The sequence below is a fragment of the Plectropomus leopardus genome, chromosome 6 (assembly GCF_026936395.1).
Source record: "Plectropomus leopardus strain MGB_pleo_1.0 chromosome 6, ASM2693639v1, whole genome shotgun sequence".
Lineage (NCBI taxonomy): Eukaryota > Metazoa > Chordata > Actinopteri > Perciformes > Serranidae > Plectropomus > Plectropomus leopardus.
Genome location: NC_142181.1, coordinates 15076376 through 15097328, shown reverse-complemented (window position 1 = coordinate 15097328; position 20953 = coordinate 15076376). Strand labels below are relative to the sequence as shown.

Below are 20953 nucleotides of genomic sequence, written 5' to 3'. Positions count from 1 at the left end.
TCATGCCCTCCTCCTTTTTTTGTTAGAATCAACTGCGGTGCACAAAAACAACCAATCAGTGCTGAGGAGCCTCTATCACAGCTGTCAATCACTGCTCATGAACTGCAGTCCAAGTGTCAAACTAGGCAGCTAGACAATCTGTTACTTCATTGTATATTTATCACCTTAAATGTCCTCAGAAACACTTTTTAGTGTCCTCTTTAGCTTAGCTTTTGTTTAAAATGCCAAAAGTTTGTAACCCGGACACCATGTGACCAAAGCACGAAGCAACACCCACAAGCTGGACCAACTTTCTCATTTTACAGCTAAACAGTACACAAAAATATGTTTCTGATAACATATGGGGTGAGAAAAAGGTAATGCAGTAACAGAATCCTGGTTCGTTAGCCCCTCCTGAAGGACTACAGTAAGTGTGTTGTCTGACAATGAGGGCTAGGGACCACCCAGCCGAGAAAAAGTAAGGTGGGAGGAAGCCAAGGCATTTGCTGAGAATTTAGCTCCAATTAATCCTGCTCAAATTAATCTAGATGTTGGGGCCGAAAATCCCAGATCAGTGTTTTCCTCATGGATTTTCTCTGTGTAGTCGAAAAGCATCGGCTACGTCGGCAGTTTAATTCTTAATTAGTTCACGAAACCTGCAGGAAATCTCGTTGTGTTTGACCCAAGGCCAAAATAGTGCATTAAGGGGAAGTGGGGTGTGTGGAGGGTTCAGTCAATATAAAGTTTTGAGGCAAACTCTTCCAAACACTCTGAGAATCAAACTGTGGAACTTACCGATCAGTGGAGGGGCTCAAATCCCAAAGCTAATCCTCCCTTTCCCTTTTTCTGCTCCTTTCACTCTCCCTGGCTGCTGCTTCTGTCAGTATTTATCTCCATCTCTCTTTCTCTCTCACTTTTTCAGATTCACTTTTTTTTCTTCTCTTTATCTTTCTAAGTCACTTTTCTCTCACTTTTTTTCTTGTTTTTGCTCTATTGCTGTCATCGAAACTCTCCCGTTGCACTGCCTGCTGTCCTGTTCCACTGTCCCTGCCAGCTGAGACCTTGCTCTTACTCCTCTGTTCCCTCTGCCTCTTTATCTCCTCCTATCTTCATCTCTCTCACTCTTTCTTTTGGCCTGAGGGAGAGAGATCAAAATGTCTGTTGGAGGAACAGGGCAAGCAGTTTGTTTACACCTCATTATTACTGTTCCATATAGCCCCGCTGGGGGGACACGCAGCACTTATTGTTGATGAAATGAGTCGCATACATGCACTCACACACATGGACAGATGAACACACACAGAGTAATACGCGGGTAACCCTGATCACTCTTTCAGTTCTTTTTTTCTCCCTTTTTTCTGCCACTGTCAACTTTCTCTTTGTCCTTTTCTCACCAGTTTGCTCCCTGGTTTAGTTTAAGGATGCTTCTCTCTCTGGCAGCGAAGCTCAATCTGAATTTTCAGTAGGTCTCAATTCATGTTTAAATCATTGAGCTCTGTAAGGAGCTAGCAAGCAGTATAATTAGCAGCTGAAAGCATAACAAGGCAATATCCAACCGCTTCGAATGCAATGGAGAGGAAATAAATTTTCATTGCAACTCAAGTGCATCTGCATTAAAAGCTGCTCTTGATGCAGAATAATTAAAACAATAGTGACCATGTTGGTAGCAAATTTAAGGGATGGGAGGGTGAAACGCAGAAACCATCTCTCTGTTTCTCTCAATGTCTCTCAATGTTTCTCTCTCTCTAATGTAACTATTCTACTAAACTTCCTATACCATCTGACCATCCACACAAATATGCACGCACGCACGCACGCACGCGCACACACACACACACACACACACACACACACACACACACACACACACACACACACACACACACACACACACACACATCCATGGTCATGGTTTCCTTTAAGTAGCATAACTACTACTGCATTGATATGACAGGATTTTCATGCATGAGCATGGGCAATTACTTAGCTTCATGGGCTCACGCAGTGTTTCTATTTAGGTATTTTCTTGGCAAAGTGGATTTATCTCTGAGATTGCACCAACGTACATGTTATAAATAAACATACAAACAAACAAACATACAGAGACTGACCTGTGAGGTCATCAGTAGGCCAGGAGCCCAGTTCACAGGCTCGGCAGGTGTACTCGTCAAACACAAACTCATTTTCTTTACAGGGAGTGCATGTCCAGCAGCAGCTCACCTCACCTTTACGGATCACCTGGAAGGGATGAAAAGCTCACTGTCTGTGTGTACCTGTACCTTTGTGTAGTGCAGGCATGTAACTCATCAGCACCTGTCACTGTAGCCTTTTATTCACTAATAATCAGAATGACAATGCCTCATGTGCCCAACTTGCTCAGAATTTAACTGGCCTATAAGACATTTTAATTCACATAGCGACCGCTAACAGCACTTTCTGACCCAAATAGCTGAATGTCAGAAGATGATAAATGTAGTGCCAGAGGAAAAGACTGTGTGACAGCGAGGTAAAGCAGTGATAATACTCTAAATACATGTTGATTTTTTTAGGTAGGCTAAAGTGGGTTTTGATATCAACCCCCGTAGGGTGCGTGCCCTGTTTGTTTCTACAAACTGGAAGTGCGCTGTCAGCCAGCCACTGTATGTAATACATTGACAATGCATAAGTATCCTATATAGCCCTGCTTCAAAAATACCCAACTATCCCTTTAAAGGCTCGGTTTTTTGGGTTCAGCAGCTCATAAACTTTGTTCTTGGTTCTTCACACTGTTAGCAGTGCATCCCGCCACATAGCAGCTTATCGGTTGTTTGCTAGCAAACAGAGGTGACAAGCAGGAACCTTCACACAATACAAAGTCATTGGAGAGCAATGAATCATTTTCCCCTCTGACTGTGGGCAGAACTTAATTACGCTGTATATCTATGTAACCAGACATTTTATCTGTACTGTATGAGTAATCTTACCTTAATCTGTCCCTTGTCACAGGGTTCACTGCAGACTGACTTGATTATGGTGTCTTTGTTGGGCCAGATTTCATCATCATCTATCTTCAAGCCTCTGTTGTCCCAACTGCCAACATTAATGTAGTCGTAGTAGTCCTTCCCCATCTTTTTAAAGTTCATTATTTCATATCTGTGCAAAAAAAAAGGCACACATACAGTTTACATCCAACACATCAACACCCACATAGTGCTGTCATATGACCAAAGCCAAAAGACCACATAACAAAGAAATATTTGACAAATTTGTTGAGTTAGCAGTAGTACCTGCCAGGTGAGTCTCCATTCACATCAAATAAGATACCCTCCCCTGACACGCCAGTGAAGTTGGTTTTCATCAAGAAGTCCAACAGTGTAGCTCCATCTATAGGTCGCATGGCATCACAAAGGCCCTTAAAAAACATTAAAAAAAGTCATGTCATATTCAACTAAAATGTCCTGACCCACAGCTGAACAACCATTGTTTCAAGGAGATTTGTGAGTACACAAGTGAATCTGGAAGTGGTGGTCAATGACGACCCATGTTGAAATGAAAAGAAAAGTGAAAACAATGGCACATGAAGAATTAATTAATTAAGAATTAATTAATCAAAACTTAGATTTTTTACAGTATATTCAAAAGATAATTACTGTACAGTTGGACTAAGATAATATAAAGATTAACAAAAAGCAATCAAAACAATTATCCCTTCAAATTTCATTAAAAATTGATATGTACAAAGAATATTGCCAAGTTGAATGAATTCTTATGTTAAGTAAGATTTGAACCCACCAATCCAATATATTACATTACAGTTTAGATGTCTACAGCACATTCTTTTTTGTCAAAAGCTTCTGTCCCACTGCACAAAAACCCCCGCTAAAACCCGCTCTGGCTTCTTAATATAATGAGAATGTGTACAATCAGCATTCACACCCAGGTGTGTTCACTGGCAGTAGGTAAGCAGTCAAATGCCTGTATCTAGTAGGTTTACCCCTGTTTGAAAAACCTGCATGCACAGGCTAATTTTGGTAGGAAAGGGGTATGTAGTCATTCCCACAAAGTTACAACAAATATGAGCCAAAATCTGTAAAAGTTAATCAGCACTGATACATTTTTCCTCTGAATTTCCTGTATTAGCTAAATGTGTTTCAGTTTTGCACTTTTTAATCTAACTTGGCACATAATTAATATGTTTATTTCTGTATTATAGTGCAATCATCCAGGTTGCTATTGTGCACTTTTTCCATGCAGTGTATACAGTAACCATAAGTTAAAAATGGCCTCTATGGAAACAAGGTCAAGTGTAATATGGCAGCAATACCCAGCTGTTACCTTCTTTTTTTCATATTCTCCACTCCCTCTCCCTCCTTTCATCCCCTTCCTTTATCTCCTTTCTTTGTCCTAGTGTGTCCCTTCATTCATCCATCAGAGCGGTACATACCTGATAGCCTGGGCAGAGTGCCCGTTGCATGTTATGCAGGCCATATGCCATAGAATAGATGGCATTGATGACAAACCCCATCTTAGTGTCCTGTGCATACTGCTGCCGAAGTGACTCTCGCTCTGCAGAGGAAGGTGGGTAGTCAGGGGGGAGAGAGTATTGGGTTGGTGAGGAGGGGTGGAAAGAGAAAAGGCAGGTATATCAGAGAAACTCTTAATTTCCCTTCTAGTTTTATGAAACACACAGCGCGTTCTTTTTCTCCCAACATCAAAGACCGCTCTCTTTCCTCTCATTTTTTCTCATCAACCACTTCCCACGTCCACATTTCCTTTCTGTCTTCCTCTCTCTGTGTCCTGTTCATTTTTATTTCACGTCCCATTTCATTAGAATACATGAGACATGACTCCCTTTGATGCAGCTCTCACACACTGTTTTGCCTATGAATGGAGGGAATGAAACAGAGAGAAAGAGATAGGAGGGAGGAGATGAATTCAAAGAAATAAAGAGAGGGGGCACTCACAGCCACTAGGGATATTTACAGATGAACCGGAAAGCTGTGTGTATCTATATGGTGTGTGTGTGTGTGTGTGTTTGCCTTTAGCCAGTCTGTTTGTATGTATTTGCATTAATAATGGAATAATGGATTGTTGGTGTAGCTTGATTTGCTGAACCAAAACAATGCAGCCTCTGTCTCTTTCTGAAACCCTGACAGCAGTGGTCAAAACTGAAGTACTAACTCAGAAACACTGACTTGTCTATGTCCGTCCTAACTGCTACAGGTGTTCAAGTAGTACATTTCAGGTCTTATCCCTATTGCTTAGTTTGTTTATTTGTGTCTATACTCACTGCTACAGGTGCGGTTGTATTTGCTGCTCTCCTGTGGATGACCTTTAAGCCGACAATGGAAGCGATGCTGCCAGAACTCTGGAAACCAGGGGTTCCTGTGGTTGTTTTCAGGACGAAGTTTAAGGTAGTACTCATCAAACCACTTTACATCAGCCGATTGCAGCTTGATGGTAATACCACCCGCTGCCTCCCTCACATAGCCATCTGTTACATCGTACCGGTCCGCCCATCCGTCGCTGCAAAGAAACACATGGAAAAACATGAAAAAAAAGTTTAGAAAACTCCACCAATTTATTTCTGAAAATATCCGCTCCACTGTTTAACAATCACAACACAATTTGCATTGTTTCTTCTGAATATGAGGTGGAATCATTTGATTGTTCCAAAGTATTTCTGCTGATTATATTGCACAAGCCAATAACAATTATTAACATAATTGGACATTTGAGGCTTTTCAGAGGTATTTTTTTATCAAGAAGACTGAGGTGAAACTATGTGGGCAAATTGTCTTTGTGATTTTTGGTCCCACTATCATAGTTGAAGGTCGAAATAATGGGGCTGTCAGTAAGACAGTTTGGAAGGCTTGAATTAGCCTTGCAGTAGCCAACAGGTGTGTGTGTGTGTGTGTGTGTGTGTGTGTACATGAAGTGAACAGCTGACGCATTTTATTGGATGAAATTACATTTTTGGGTTGATAGGTAAAGTGCAAGGGCAACAGTATGTCAACAAAAAGAAAAACAATTTTGTCCACACACACACACAGAAGAAGACATTTACTTGGTGAGTGCTCCAGTTTCCTCGGTGGAAGGGAACAAACAAAGAGAATGAGCAAAAGAAAGATGGGGAAGAAGAGCAGGACACAGAAATAGCAAATCATGGAGAAAACCAGTAAAGGGAGGCAAAAACAGAGTGACTACCGCAGAGGTCATGTGGGATGGAGCTCTAATATCATTATGGGCAATGTCGAACTCTTATCATATCGCTGACAAATAGGCATAAACATAACGCACAGACACACATACACCAGCTGGTTGCTGAGATGATCTAGGTCAAACGGAGTATTTTGGCTGCAGCTCAGCAGTCATGCCCCGTCAGACACCAGCAAGACGAATATAACCACCTCACAATACACACACTGACAAACTGTGGAGACAAATCGCTGTAGTTTGCATTTTTTTAGGGCGAAGATTTGAGTTTATGCTCCTCAAGGAAGCACAGATGGCACAGTGAGAGTGTGTGTGTGTGAGTGTGTGTGTGTGTGTGTGGGAGAGATAAAAGAGGAAGGGAAAGAGAGAGTGGATGTGAATGACAAATCTTCTCTCGTCCTTTCACAACTACTGCCAACATGGCCTCAAGCAGGACAATGATCCTCGGCTCTTCCAGCGGAAATTCTCATTTCTTTCTTTTCTTTCTCTCTCTTTCTCTCCCTCTCTCTGAGCCTCCAGAGAACAAAACTCATTTTCTCCTACAGCAGGCCTTCCAGCCTCAGTCTGATTGGAGACCCAAAGTGTTTGTGTGTGTGTGTGTGTGTGTGTGTGTGTGTGTGTGTGTGTGTGTGTGTGTAAACTGCCTACTCCGTCTGCCACCATTTGTGTCTCTAACTATCGCCCTTTTTCTTTCTTCTTTCTGTCGTTCTTCATGTCACCCTCTGCCTCTAAGCAGTGGTCATAAATCACAGTGGATGCATTTCTAGATGTTTATCCATTACATGATATACCACACCTGTAACCTTTCAAATAAATGTGTGTAGGTATGTGATGTGTGAGTGACTGGTGTCATATTTGTGTGGTGGGATAGGTTTGAGGGTTGAGCAATGAATCTGTTGTCAATGCTTGTTTAGCTTGTTGTCACAGATGAGTCGAGAGAGGCTACTTTAGTGGACACAGACTTATGCAGATGTGTGTTAACTGATTTTGGTTGGGTATAATGACTTGAAATAGGTTTCAGATAAATTAGATATTGCATGAAAAAAAAGAAAAATTAACTCAAAACAAAGATTGAACTAACCAGCTTTGGTTTACATCAGTGATTCCCAAATTTGGGGTCTGAACACCCACAGGTGTCACAAGATGAATCTAGGTGTACAATTAACAGGAAAATAAGCAGAATAAAAACATTTGCTCTATAAAATTTTATTTCTTATTGTAGATATTCCTCCAATCTTGCTTTTTTTGTTACTGGTTAATTTTACTTCTTTGGACCTAAAAATGACTAAATTACTTATCACTTGACATGATGATTTCACATGCAAACCATGATCCATTGTGATGGGTCACAAGCAGAAATCACAGTAAAGGAATATTGTACTTCCAAAGTGATCATTTGGAATCAACAGTAAATCCCTCCAATTTGTGTCAAAACTTTGCTTTTCTCCCATGCCTCAATGTTGAATGAAGAATCCAAAAACTGAAAGAAAAAAAAATCGTGATGAATTGAAGTTATTGGGGGCCTAATTTTACAACAGCATCACTATTTCAAAACATCAGTTTACAAACTCTCCCACTACTCGTGCAGTGTGATCAAAGTCTCATTTATCCAGTCGTATGCTCAATACTTCCCAAACACATTTAAAACACGTTTGCATAAACAGTGTCTGTCTGGGCAAGCACGTGCGTGTGAACTCAGCTGGTGCATTCTATTCTATCATGGCTCCCAGCTTGATCTTTGGCCGGGCTGAGACAGGCCTGGATAAGTCACAACAGAGCTCCTTGCCAATGAGTGAGCTTGGTGGTGGGATGTCAATGAGATGCACTAGAGCACAAATGCATTCTCAAGTCTCAAGTACGCTACTTGTCCTTGCATGAGCCAGTTTAAACAAAGTGTTTTAAATAGTAAGGTTTTAGTAAAAAATGAATGTTTGGGAAGCACTGATTATACGACTAGATTAATGAGCTAAATAATAATAATAAATTGAATAAACTAACACAAGGCGAGTAATTCATATACGAATGGTTATTTGGGGCTTGAGTTATTCCTTTAAGGGCCCACAAACCAAGAAGGTTGGGAACCACTGGTTTATCTAATACCGGAGTTTATATCAAGCTCCATAGAGTAACATAATTTCAGGAACAAATTTAATGTAAGTCACAATGTTACAACTGACTTTTTCCTTTTTAATACTGTCACCTATATCAGGCTGGCTGTGGGTGTTTTCATGGCTACTTCAATAACAGTGTTGAATTTGGTGCGTTACTTTTCATTTAGCTGCTTGGATGATTCTTAGCACATATTGTCCTACTTTTTATTTTGCCTTGACTTAAAGCCATATCCCTATTAAATGGGTCTTGCAGTAAAAAGTAAATCAATGGGGCCTGAAATTGTTTGTTGACTGTTGTAGCTTTAAGAAATCCACACTGCAGCTCAAATCATTGACCGTCTTTGGGTCTGGTGTCACGCAGAGGATGCTGTCCAATGCAGTGCAACAATGTGCAATCATGGCGCCACATGTCCTAACAATGGATCAAACTGTAGCTCCCCTGAGGGATGAATAAATAGGATTTAGGGTATTCATGTGAGTGTTTGCTCCATGTCTGTGTTTCACATAATGTCGTATTGATTAAGAGACACAATGGGTGGATGAGAGAGAAATAAACAAAGTGAGAAAAGGAGAAAAGATAAAAAATGAAGACAAAATCAAAGAAATTGACGAGTGGGTCAGTAAAAAACGATTCAGAGGCAAACAATCAATGATCATTAATCAGCACTTTCTTATCCTGTCAATAGATTTATTTATTTTTTAGCAGTTTTCTCTCTCCATCTGTCCCTCTTGCTCTCTCTCCCCAGCAACTCCAGCTTTCCCTTGAGCCCCTTCACTCTGTTTTTCTACCCTCCTCTTTTTCCCCATCCTGTCACATTCCACTGCATCCATCTGCCAATATGTCCCCTCTCTCTCTCTCTCTCTGTGTTTCTCATTTTCTTTACACAATACATACACACATTTATGTTAACTCAAACACATTCACAGTGTGAAATGTCTCTCTTGTGCCTCTTGTGTGCATCTGTTTTTTTTTTCTTCTTCTTAGGCTTTTTAGTTTTTAAGAGGTTTTTCTTTTTACTTTCATTTTTTGTCTGTCACTAATCCTTTTATATCTTTCGCTTGTCATCTCCTTGGCAAGCTTCCCCGCAAGTCACACCTGCAGCTCCTCGGAGGAGCAACGCCAGAAATACAAATACACTCACAACCCACCACCTGCAACAATCACCACCTGAAGGTCAAAATAAGCAACTGTTTGTGCTGTTTAGGCTTTGAACCCAATCGGCGACCTTCACCGTGTTCATCATCTCATTGTCTCACCAAACAAGGAACCGAGGAGATTTCATCATCGTACCTTGCAGCACCCAATAATCTAATCATTTCAGGAAAATGTAATAAGGACCTAAAATATGATAATATTTGTACTTAACCAAATTGAAAATGTAATAACATCCAATGATGTAATAAAATGTCATGACAGATATTCCAATAACATTTTACCATGCAATTCAGGTGGGTATTTTTTTGTGATATTTTGGATGGATGATGTAACTGACTGTTTTGCCTTCAACACTCACATATATGTGACATTAGCCATCTTCTGCAGCTTTTGTCATCTTCCGATGGTGTCTAATGTGAAATTCACTCTTATCTGATGGATGATCATTGCACAACAACCAATAAGCATTAGCATGGGCAGATTCACTCCCCTTTGATATGTATTTTATTTTAATGCATCTTTGACTGGTAACGATGTACCACTTGTCATTTGTAAAATTCAAATTTGCCACATGTAATGTCCACTGAAGAGCGAACATGACAACGGTGTTATAAACTTTGTATACCTGCACACTTTACATTTCTGAGAAAAAAAGCACATTATTGTATATCATTATTATTATCCATCAAATTTATTAAGTCATGAGTTTTGGTTAAAAGGTGAAAGGTATTACATTATATTACATTACATATTACATAATTTTCATGTTACTATATTATTGGGCTTTATTACACTTTTAAGTAGTTTAAGTGCAAATTTTGTTACATTTTCAGTCATTATTATATAATTGTATCATAGTGCCACCATCACTACACCATCATTCCAAAATGTAAATTAGACAGTTTTCTTTTTTGTGCAGATATGTGTCTAATTTCTAAATTAATTCATAGTCTTGAGACACCTTCACTTAAACATGTGTGTCCTTCGGCAGGAACAATGCCTGGGAGACCAGGTCATCAGTCAGAGGTGACAGTCTGGCTAAATTTAGGGAAACTGCTTTCAGACAATCAGCACTGAATGGAACTCAAATCCCACCCGTATCAAAGAACACATGAGTTTCAGTATTTTTTTAAAACTGAAAACATAGCTGAAGACAAAGTAATCAAGCGATCACTGATCTAAACTCTTACGCGAAATTAACTGTTTTGAGACTGTTATATATATATATTCATAATAGTTCATATTAGTTTCCCAGTTAGAAACTAACAGTGACTCCCACACATGTTGGAACAAACAAAAAACAGCACATTTTGTTCCGAAACACATTTTTTTTTGGAAACATTTTTGGTATTTGTTAACATGTGAATCCAAAAGTTGTGGTTCCAGGTTTGCTCTTGAAGCAGTGTTGTGCCTAAGTGGACAAAGTATCACAAAATGTCACATTTAAACAATTACATAGTGACTTCAGTTTTTTTTATTTCTTTTTATTTGAATCCTAATTATTGAATTTTCTGGAACAGCTGGATGAAAGCAATGATCAGTGACACAGTACGGTTTTCACTTCTACCAGCTTTTAAAAGAAACATCTAAGAGACCTTACATGTAAGATCTGACAGGACGGATTGCACATACAGTTTTCTAACAGTGCAGAGCTCTTTTTCTAACACACAGTGAGGTCTGTCTTCACCTGCGCTTTTTTAGTGTCTTGGTGACGCGGTTTGCGTTAAAGTAGGCGGTGAAGCACAGTAGGGGTTGAATGTTACTGTCTTTCAAACAGAAAACTGCAATTTTGGTGTCAAGGCTGATCACAATGCTTTAAATAGGTCTTTTGCAACAATGGCAACAAAGAAAACTCCACCTGCACATCATGTGGTTAATATGTGTTTCAAACTCAAACCAATTAAGATGGATGGAATCGGTATCTCAAAAAACACTTATGTAACTTCAGTTAACTTCACCTGCTCCACACCAATATCCTCAGCAGACTGGACTCTCTGTTCAATTATAAAGTGCCATTAAATCATAGTGGGGAATACACAGCTTTAAAAGGGACGAGAGGAGCTGATGTGATTGGTGATGACTGACTCGAGTCTCTAACACAGCCACTGATAATGTATAATTGATTCCTTCCAGTCCATTTTGAAGCGGTGTGCCTCCGACCACAAAAATACCAAAAGGTGAACTGTTGAGCCCTCTGCATACTGTGCATTTGAGGAAGCTTTGCACTCTCTGCTCTCAGTTTTAAAAAATCCAGTCTATAGAGTCTTGTGTGCTGTATGAACCAAATCATACACAAAAATACACACAGAAGTTTACTGATCAACATCTACAGGATGTAACTGTGTGGGTGATGTTGCCGCAAGAGGAAGGGGCTTTAGAAGAAGTCTTCAAAGTAAATGTACACGTTCATGAGAGTGCAAAAGGAAGGAGTGTGTACCTGTGTGTATATGTGTATACGGGGGGAAGTGGTTGTCTCAGTACATGTCATCATAATTTAGGTTGATCAGTCATTCTTAATCAATAAAACTATTCTTAATGACATCCCAGTTCTCCCTCTCTCTGTCTGTCTGTCTCTACATGTCTAAGAGTACAATGTCGTCGCCATGGTTTCCAGCCCACGCTCAACCTGCTGTCTGTACTTTGTGTCTCATTAGAGCACACTGGATTTTAAGTGCATGCATACAGCCATACACACACACACACACACACACACACACACACACACTCTCTCTCTCTCACACCTACTTTTCTATTCACTATTCAATTAACATTCGACGGCCTGTCTCAGCCAGTATTGGAAACGCTATTTGCATAATAGTACAGTATGCCAGTGTTGTAGGCCAAAGCACTACCTTAAGCAAAACTTTTACAAACCAATTCTACATACTGAGGCCTGAGGCAACTGCCTTTCCATTCTGTTCACTCAAAGTATAAATAGAAACTGGAACTCATTTGCGAGTGATTATTAATTTTCAGTTGGTTCTTTCTTGGTTGTGAAATCTATCTCAAACCAGAAGTTTTTGACTCTTTGAATTCCAGCATAAGTCGGCCAGTGGGATTTGGTTACAGGAATACTAAAAGCACTAAACAAGTTCATCTTTCTTGCAGCTTGCAAGTTGACACCATTTTTTCTGATGCCTACTCCTACTTGAAACAACTGTAACTGACAGTACAACCAGTTATCATCACAACTGAAGAAGGATGCAGTACAAAAGTGTGTGAAAAGACATTAAAAACAGATCACATGATCAATGGCCTATGTGAGCAGTGCAAAGTAGAAGCAGAGTGTTTTGGCGAACCTGGATCTCAACTCAGTTTGACTGCTGGAGCAATCAATGGACGAGCTTCTCAACAAACTGTTGCTATGACGACAAGCAGCAATTCTTTGCGTTACAGCTCAGGCTGATTACCAAATATACCAGGCACTCAATTTTCTCTGATTATCTTACAGCTGTTTGTCTGTGTAGATTCCTGGAACAACGCAATTTAGATTAACTACACATTTTCATTCAAGTTAGTGAAATTCTTTCAATCAAGCTTTCACAACATCACTCCAGCTCCTTGCATCTAGCGCAAATCTATTTCTCTTTGCCTTTGCCTCTTCCACTGATTTTGCTTGCAATCAAGCAGCATCTACATAGTGCTGTGCACTGTAAAATGCAACCATTTAGAAATCTTGACTGTGCATTTCTTGCTTTGGAAATTGGCTCTTGTTGCAACTGGGGTGTGTGGAGTATTCAGCTAGTCAAGGTTATAAATCTGCTCGCGTTTCCATTCTTATTTTTTAATAATAATAATAATAAGAAGAAGTATTATTATTATTTTTATTATTATCATTATATTCTTTTTTTTATTTTTTAAGGGGGAATTTTGAAAAAGAGCTATGAGTTTGTCCCCTCTCTTGCATGAGCAGCATCCCATTTATTAAAGAGGAAGTTGTTTCAGCCTCACCTATCAAATCCGCACCAAAATATGTGTTAATCACCTGAACCCAACATGACCAGCAAACTGCTGACTTTATGCATTATAGAACGACAGTTATCAGGACCGTTGACTGAGTCAAGACAGAGGCAAGGACTGAGCACTGCGGTGCGTGTGTGTGTGCTGACAGAGATAGAGAGTGACAGCATGAGCGAAAGACAAAGTGGAAGCTGAACTATTGCCTGTCATGTTTATGTAAGTAATTAATAACTTAACTGGAATTTTATAAGATTGTCTTGTAAGTGTACCCGAACCTGCCCCGCTGGCTGTGGGTCAATGCAGCTACTGCTCGCTAATAAGCCGACAGATTTTACATCAGTTACATGTAAAGTCAATTTTTTTACATGACTACATCTATTTAGAGAAAACAGTGTCAGCGCCATAAAAGCAGCAAGATATTTCAGTGCATGTCACAGAGACAAACAACACAGCAGCACATAACAGCTTGAGTTCATCTCCGCACAGCTGACACTCAGCCTTTTTATTTATTACTTTTATATACACGTATGTGTGTATGCGTGTATGTGTAGACAGACAGACAGACAGACGCAAAAAGAGATATATCGATAGGAGATAGATGGACCTGTAAATTTAATATATACGTAATGAATTATTGTATATAATATCGGTAAAATGATTTTTTTTTGTTTTTTTGTTTTTGTTTGTTTTATAAAATACTTTGGAAATAGAATATTTTTGTTCATGCTAATAAAGCTATTTTTATTTGAAATTTACATTTTTATCATCTTAATCACCCATGGGTTGAGCACAAAAGTTGGGATTGTTAAATTTATAGCTGTACCCAACTCAGCATTATGTCAGTTGGCTGTGCAGTACGAATAATTAACTATTAGTTTTGTTTGTGACATAATGTTTTAAAGTTATCACATTCGTCCACACAAGTACACCGCAGAGCACACCGATTAGCAAAAAAAACAACGAATAAACAAACAACAACAAAAAAAAAAAAACAGAAATACAATGGCTCAACTTAGAGCTATCTTAGTCGACTGAAAGGTCTCTGACTAATGATTTGAATCTCTGACTTTTAAGGGACAGCCCTAATGAAATTATGCCTAATAACATTTCCATCTCAATTGTTTTATTTACTCCTCACATTTTTTAGATTTTTATATATATTCTGCTGGTTGACAATCAATGATCACAAAGTGATTTGGTTACTCATTTAGGAGATGGTTTAAAATCATATGTGGATGGTTGAAATGAAAACAGTCTGTTATGCCTATTTGGTAAGTAAATAAGGACACTTTGATCATCGAGGATAAAAAGATTAACATGGTAAAGGGCAAAGTTAAAACTATCATGACAATCAAAGTGTGGGCTGAGCATTGTAAACGGAACCAAAACCAGAGCGGACTGTGTTACATCTGCAAAGCTGAACACAGCTGTCTCTGTTGAGCATTTCATCCAAATTAAAGTGAGTTTGATCAGTGAATGAACAACAATGGGGATCCACAGCTTAAAATGAATGTTCATTTGTGATATTGTGTCCCTCTGACCTCAGTGGTGCTGTGCTTGGTCACGATGCATGTTTGATGATAGAGTAGAGAGTGGAGGCATGCGTTTGTTTCCATTACAAATGTGGATTGTTCTGTAATCACTGTAGTGACATCAGTTTAGCATGAGAAGATAAGGTCGCAGACTTTGTATTGGCAAAATATTTGAATCTGATCTGAAGCTGTGCTGCCAATAGGTCACTTTGGTAATTAATGTGTGAGTTCAATAATAACATACCACCCGACCCCAACTCACCCACTCGCTCGCTAGCTGCCATGGCAACCTGGCAGAGATTCTAGATGAGCATCTGCTGCTTACAGCCATACATACTGCAAACACACACTGACACACACACACATACACACTCACCAGCAGTCCATTACCCAAACCTGACAGCATTAATTAGCTGGACAGACAACAGAAGTGGGGAAAGAGAACACAGAGCACACACAGGCAGACAGTTACAAGCTGACAGGATGGAAAAAAATGGTAGAAAAAAAGGAAGCTGCTCTGCATGTCTGAAAATCCAGAACTAAAGTGTCAGCAGCACAACAGCTGTACATGCACAAGCTCTGCTGTCGATTCAAACCCAGAAAACAATCAACAAACAAACATTGATGCTGTCAAAAGGATTGTTTGAATGTGGTTGTGTAAAGCGCTCAAAATGCTGCTGATCATAACAGCAAATTAAGTCGAGGTAGCTGAAGGTTTGTGTAGCACCACAGCAGAGCAACTACTGTCAATTTGTGTCAGCACACTCAGTTATCTGCAGCAGAGAATTTCAACCAGATGAAATAATGCATGCAAAACACTGGTAAGTTTGTTGCTAATCCTATGCAGTCAAAACTTATGAAGGAAAGAGCTCACACAAGTTGAAATACAAGAGTCAGCTCAGTCTGCTCCTCCTCACTGATAGATGGCTAAAAAGATCTGTTCGGTGCGCTGGATTTCATGATGTGGTGGGTGGTTTTTACAACTTAAATTTGACCATAAATAAAAACTTAATTTGCAATAATATAAAATATTTTTAATTTAAGATTAACTAAAAGCATTTTTAACCATCAAGGTTCAATGTAGTTTATGTAGTATAAATGAAGACCAAAATGTTCTCTTCAACAGACCTTAATGTTTATTATGCCTTTTTAAACATACATCTCCTTTTCTGTTATGTACTAACAAAAAGCACCCCAAAAATAAATAAAAAAACAGCAATACATATTTTAAAGGTAGCCAGTATGTGTTTAACATATCACGATAAATGAAGTACATTATGTTTTCTTGACTGTCTTGGCTGGCTTTGGGGCCTCGAGGCACTTCCGCCTCTTGTCTTAACCCATTGTTCTCATCCAGACGCTCTCTCAGGTACTCAAATTTGGCACTGATGGATTTAACCCGAGTCAGTACTAGATAGTACCCACGTAACAAATTGAATCAATACCCTGAAAAGTACCATGTTTGTTACCCAATCCTTGTTGAAGTCCCACCTCATATTTTTCAATCTATTTAGCACATAGAGAAGCCATAACAGTGACAAAGGTGCAGAAAAATGCAATAATCCATCAATTTATGGAGAGTTTTAGAGCGAGGCTTTAGTACGAGTATGAGCTCTGACATTTTTTGGCAAACTGTAACTTGAACAGAATCTGCCAGTCGACGGCCGCAATGCCTCATCTATAAACAGTCCCAGCCAAATGGAGGTCAAAGTTCATCATGACAACAGCAAAACTCATTAAGCCAAATGTCAGAACTGTCTTACACACAGACACTGTGGTGCTAAACTCTGAGTGTGTGTTACACAGAAAAAGAGATGGATACAAGTCCTGTGTCCATGTGTGTACCCAACTGTGTAATTATGTGAGTGATCGGACCACTTTACACGGTCGTCATTCAATAACACGCACACACACGCAGCAGAACAGCCCACGCCTGCTTACCTTGGCAGCAGGTTCACTTTTACTCATCTATCTATGCCACACTTCATTACCCTCTATCTCTATTTTTACTGACAGTCTCTCACCTCTCATTTTTTTCCCTGTTTCTCTTTTCTCCCAAAACTTGGATTCTCGTTTTTCCCCTCTCTCCATTTCTTCCACTTCATGCCTCTCTCTTTATCTGTTTACCTACTCCCTTTCTCGACCTTGTCTTGTTCTATTGCTGCTTTTAGGTCTTTTATGTGTGTATTCTTTAGCCATCAATCATTTGATCTCCTTAGCATCTCTTTTTCTCAATCAATCACTGGCTAACCTTTCACATCACCGTTTCCTTCTTCCTTTTAAGTCTTTCTCTCTGTTTCTTGCATTTGGTTTTTATTTCTCAGACTATTACTCAATCTTTCACAGAACCATAATCACACTGGCAGATCATTTCTGAAACTCAACTACCTAACTGCCTGGAAAAATGGAAAATAAATCATGGGATGTCTGACACAGACAGAAAAACACACACAAACGATTCATATCTATAAGGGATGTGGAATGATGACATAAAATAAGCATTTAATCCATCATTTCAAAAAACTATAAATCACTAAAATTCACAATGAAAGTGAAACTGTGTCACTCTGGAGCCCAATCATAACACTACATTGCCCAAACTGTAAAGTGACCCTTCTTCCAACTGAAGATCAACAAAATGCACTAAGCTTAGAAATGCCCTCACTTCCTCAGCTGTCTGTAAAGATAAGTCAGACAGATAGAAGGACACACTCCACCTCTTTCTCACACTCACCCACACACACACAGTCCAAGCTTGTTTAGGCATACAGAGTGTATTTTAGATTTTGGCAACTTTGCAGATTTGCCCTGGGCTTCAGACAACAGACAGTGATTTGATATGTGACAGAGGGACAGAAACTACCGTCATGGAAGAAGAGAGAGAGAAGACGACCAGACACAAAAGGTTACAGATACAGTGACCAAAGTACTCAGAAGAGAAGTAAAACAAAGAAGGGGAAATTAGACCATTCATAGGACAAACATTGGTTATCGTTGTCCTTTTTATTACACACACAGCAAGAAGTGATGGTCAGACAACCCATTCGATTCATTCTGGACTGACTCATTGAAGCAAACTACCTTTCAGAGAAGGTCATTTGAAGAGGGAGGGAGGAGGAGAAAAAAGAAGTAGTAGTGATGGAAACAAAAAGCTCTTTCTTAATGGAGAAAAATGATCAGTTACAGCAATATTTCTTTTCCATTTGACAGGTCATATTTTTAGCATGCTAACTCCAGCAACGCGTATTGACCTTCAGGACCTGTTCAAACACACTCCATCACTGTTTGTCAATGAGAAAAAGCCTGTCTCAGAATATATGTCAAAAGTGATGGGGAAGAATTGCTTTGTAACACAAGTTGCATAAACATCACAGCACTCATGTGTTTAGACTTTTTTTGTTAAGTCCACAGGGACATATATGATCAGATGCAGTGGTGGAGGCAACACAATTGAAATATCCAGTTCAATTTTTCAGTTCATGACTGGAAAAATAAAGTATTTTAAGTAGTCCCCTTTAGAATCTAGATAATTACAATAAATTATATTTGGTGCACACTCATTCACTGAAAGCTACATTATAACAGGATTGTGTTGGAGAGAGCACTTATTGTGAAGTGGACCTTGCATTTCCATTTTCATATTGGCAGACCAACTTCATAAGTACTGTGAGCTTGAGCAGCTTGTATTTAAGTTTAAATTATAACCGACTTTTGTGCATGTTGAATAACAACAAAACACAACTGTCTTTTTTCATCTGAATTACAACACGACCCACAGAGGTATAAGGGGAAAAGAGAAAGCAGGACTTCTACCGAAATTAGGAGGAGTGAGGGGGGAAATGAGGAGTGAAAAAAACTAGAGATGGAGGGGTAGAGAATGAAATAGAAGGAGGGTAAAAGGGAAGAAAGATGGATGAGTGCAGATAACAGACATTATTCCCCTCCAGCTGGGGTCTTTGTCTGGATGCAGTCTGCTATGAGAGTAACAAAACACAAACAGATATTTAGAAGACACACAAACACATGCACATACATCGTTTTGTCCTCTGTTGAATGGTGTGTGTGTGTGTGTGTGTGTGTGTGTGTGTGTGTGTGTATGTATGTGTGTGTCTAATTTCTTCTGTGACTTTTGACTTTTTTTTATCTCCCTTTTTTATCTATTTTGGGTCACTAGATTGAATTTCTTCTCGTTTGCTGATTTTAGGCAAACGCATTGGTACGCAAACCTTCAATTTCTATAGAGAAGAAAGACACTACAATCAGAACTAGAAGTACTGCCCAGCTGTTGTATGTTTCTGTGAACAGCTCAAGTTGCACTTATTACATCCATGTCCGTGAAAGTATGGATGCTTCACAAACACACACACACACACACACACACACACACACACACACACACACACACACACACACACACACACACACACACACACACACACACACACACACACACACACACACACATCTTCTCCCCAGCAGTACAGATTATCTATACATCAGAGCAGTTTTTTAAGAAACTCCGTCAAGGTGTTGTTGAGATATCCCATTCACTATAACGCAACAAACAGATCCCACTGACCCTGACGTTTGACCACCAAAATCTAATCAGTTCATCCTTAAGTCCAAGCGGCATTTGTGCCAAATTTGAAGGAATTCTCTTAATGTGCTCAAGGTATCATGTTCACAAGAATAAGATGGATGCTAGGTCACACTGACCTTGACCTTTGACCACCAAAACCTAATCACTTCATTGTTGAGTCCAAGTTGACATTTGTGCCGAGTTTAAAGAAATCTCTTTAAGGCATTCTTGTGTTATTGCCACCCTGAGAATAGGATGGATGGACAGACTGACAACTCAAAAATATTTTGTCTCCGGCCATGGCTATCGCTAGCATTGAGACATAAAGACAGGTCAATAAAGAAAGGGAAATTGACCAGTGAGGATGGAGAGTAAAAAAATGGCAAAAGGAACAAAAAAGCAGCAAACAAAACAATTAAACACATGAGAGAAACACTAAAGGAAGTGGAGAGGTTAAAGACAACTATATTCACAAGGATAAGGTAGGACTCAGAGAGGCAGAAGGAAGGATAAAGTGACATAGATATGATCTCTGGGGAGAGATAAAATGACTGACGGGGGAGAGAGGAGAAGATCAAAAAAGAGACAACAGTGTTTTGTAACTGTGTTTCTTGGCGAGGTCGAGAAAGAGGCAGAGCAATAATGTTCAGGGTGAAGATGTGAGTTGAGCAGTGGAGAAAGAAACATAAGGAGAGAGCGAGGAATGATGTCAGGGGAAAAGAGTTAGAGAGAGGCAGAGGCTGTATATTCTGCCTATTCCTCCTGGTCTAGCCTCATCACTTTTTATTGCTTCACACATAAAAGTGTCATCTTTCATATTCAGCACAGCGGACATTGTAATATCACCTGCTGAGGTAATACAGCGCCAATGTAACATTAATCTCTCTCTCTCTGCCTCTGATTTCTGCTTTATCTTTATCACCATGGTGGCCTTTTGGTCTCTCGCTCCCTGATCCTGCTTCTCCAAACCTCTCTCCATCATTTTCTTTTCTTCTCAGCACTCCCTTAATTTCTCTGTTTCTACACTCTGAGACCACCGTTCCAGAGCAAAGTCATTTAAGTGACTTTCAAAGACAACGTCCCAGGCTGGGACACGACTCTAAGGTGAGTTTGAAGTTGAGTAGTGTCATTATTTGGATAGCCAATTTAATTTCAAACCAGCTTAATAAATCAACAGTTAGAAAAAAAGCTTAGATTTCAGATTCATTTGTCATTAGACAGGACATGAGGAAAAATTACAGCAACCCATGATTACTCTGAACCTATCTTTATATTGTCCCAATGACACTTAAACAACATTGGTGATAGAAAGTCAAATATGCAATACACTATATACACACTATACTAATATTTCTACCATGATTAAATAATACAATACAATACAATAATTGTACAGTAGAATTAAAGCATATTTTTTTGTTGACGTTTAAGGTCCAGTATG

General features: G+C 39.4%; 1 protein-coding gene across 2 annotated transcripts in view; it reads right to left on the bottom strand.

Moving 5' to 3' along the window:
- The window catches only part of grm5b (glutamate receptor, metabotropic 5b), a 94263-nt gene that overhangs the window by 23891 nt on the left and 49419 nt on the right, over positions 1-20953 (bottom strand). For both annotated transcript variants that reach the window (XM_042486430.2, XM_088078852.1), the window contains exons 7-11: positions 5249-5484; positions 4403-4524; positions 3246-3370; positions 2943-3111; positions 2091-2217 (exon numbers count right to left, since the gene is read on the bottom strand). In XM_042486430.2, coding sequence (XP_042342364.1) covers positions 2091-2217; positions 2943-3111; positions 3246-3370; positions 4403-4524; positions 5249-5484 — 779 coding nt within the window. The remainder of the gene's footprint in view (positions 1-2090; positions 2218-2942; positions 3112-3245; positions 3371-4402; positions 4525-5248; positions 5485-20953) is intronic.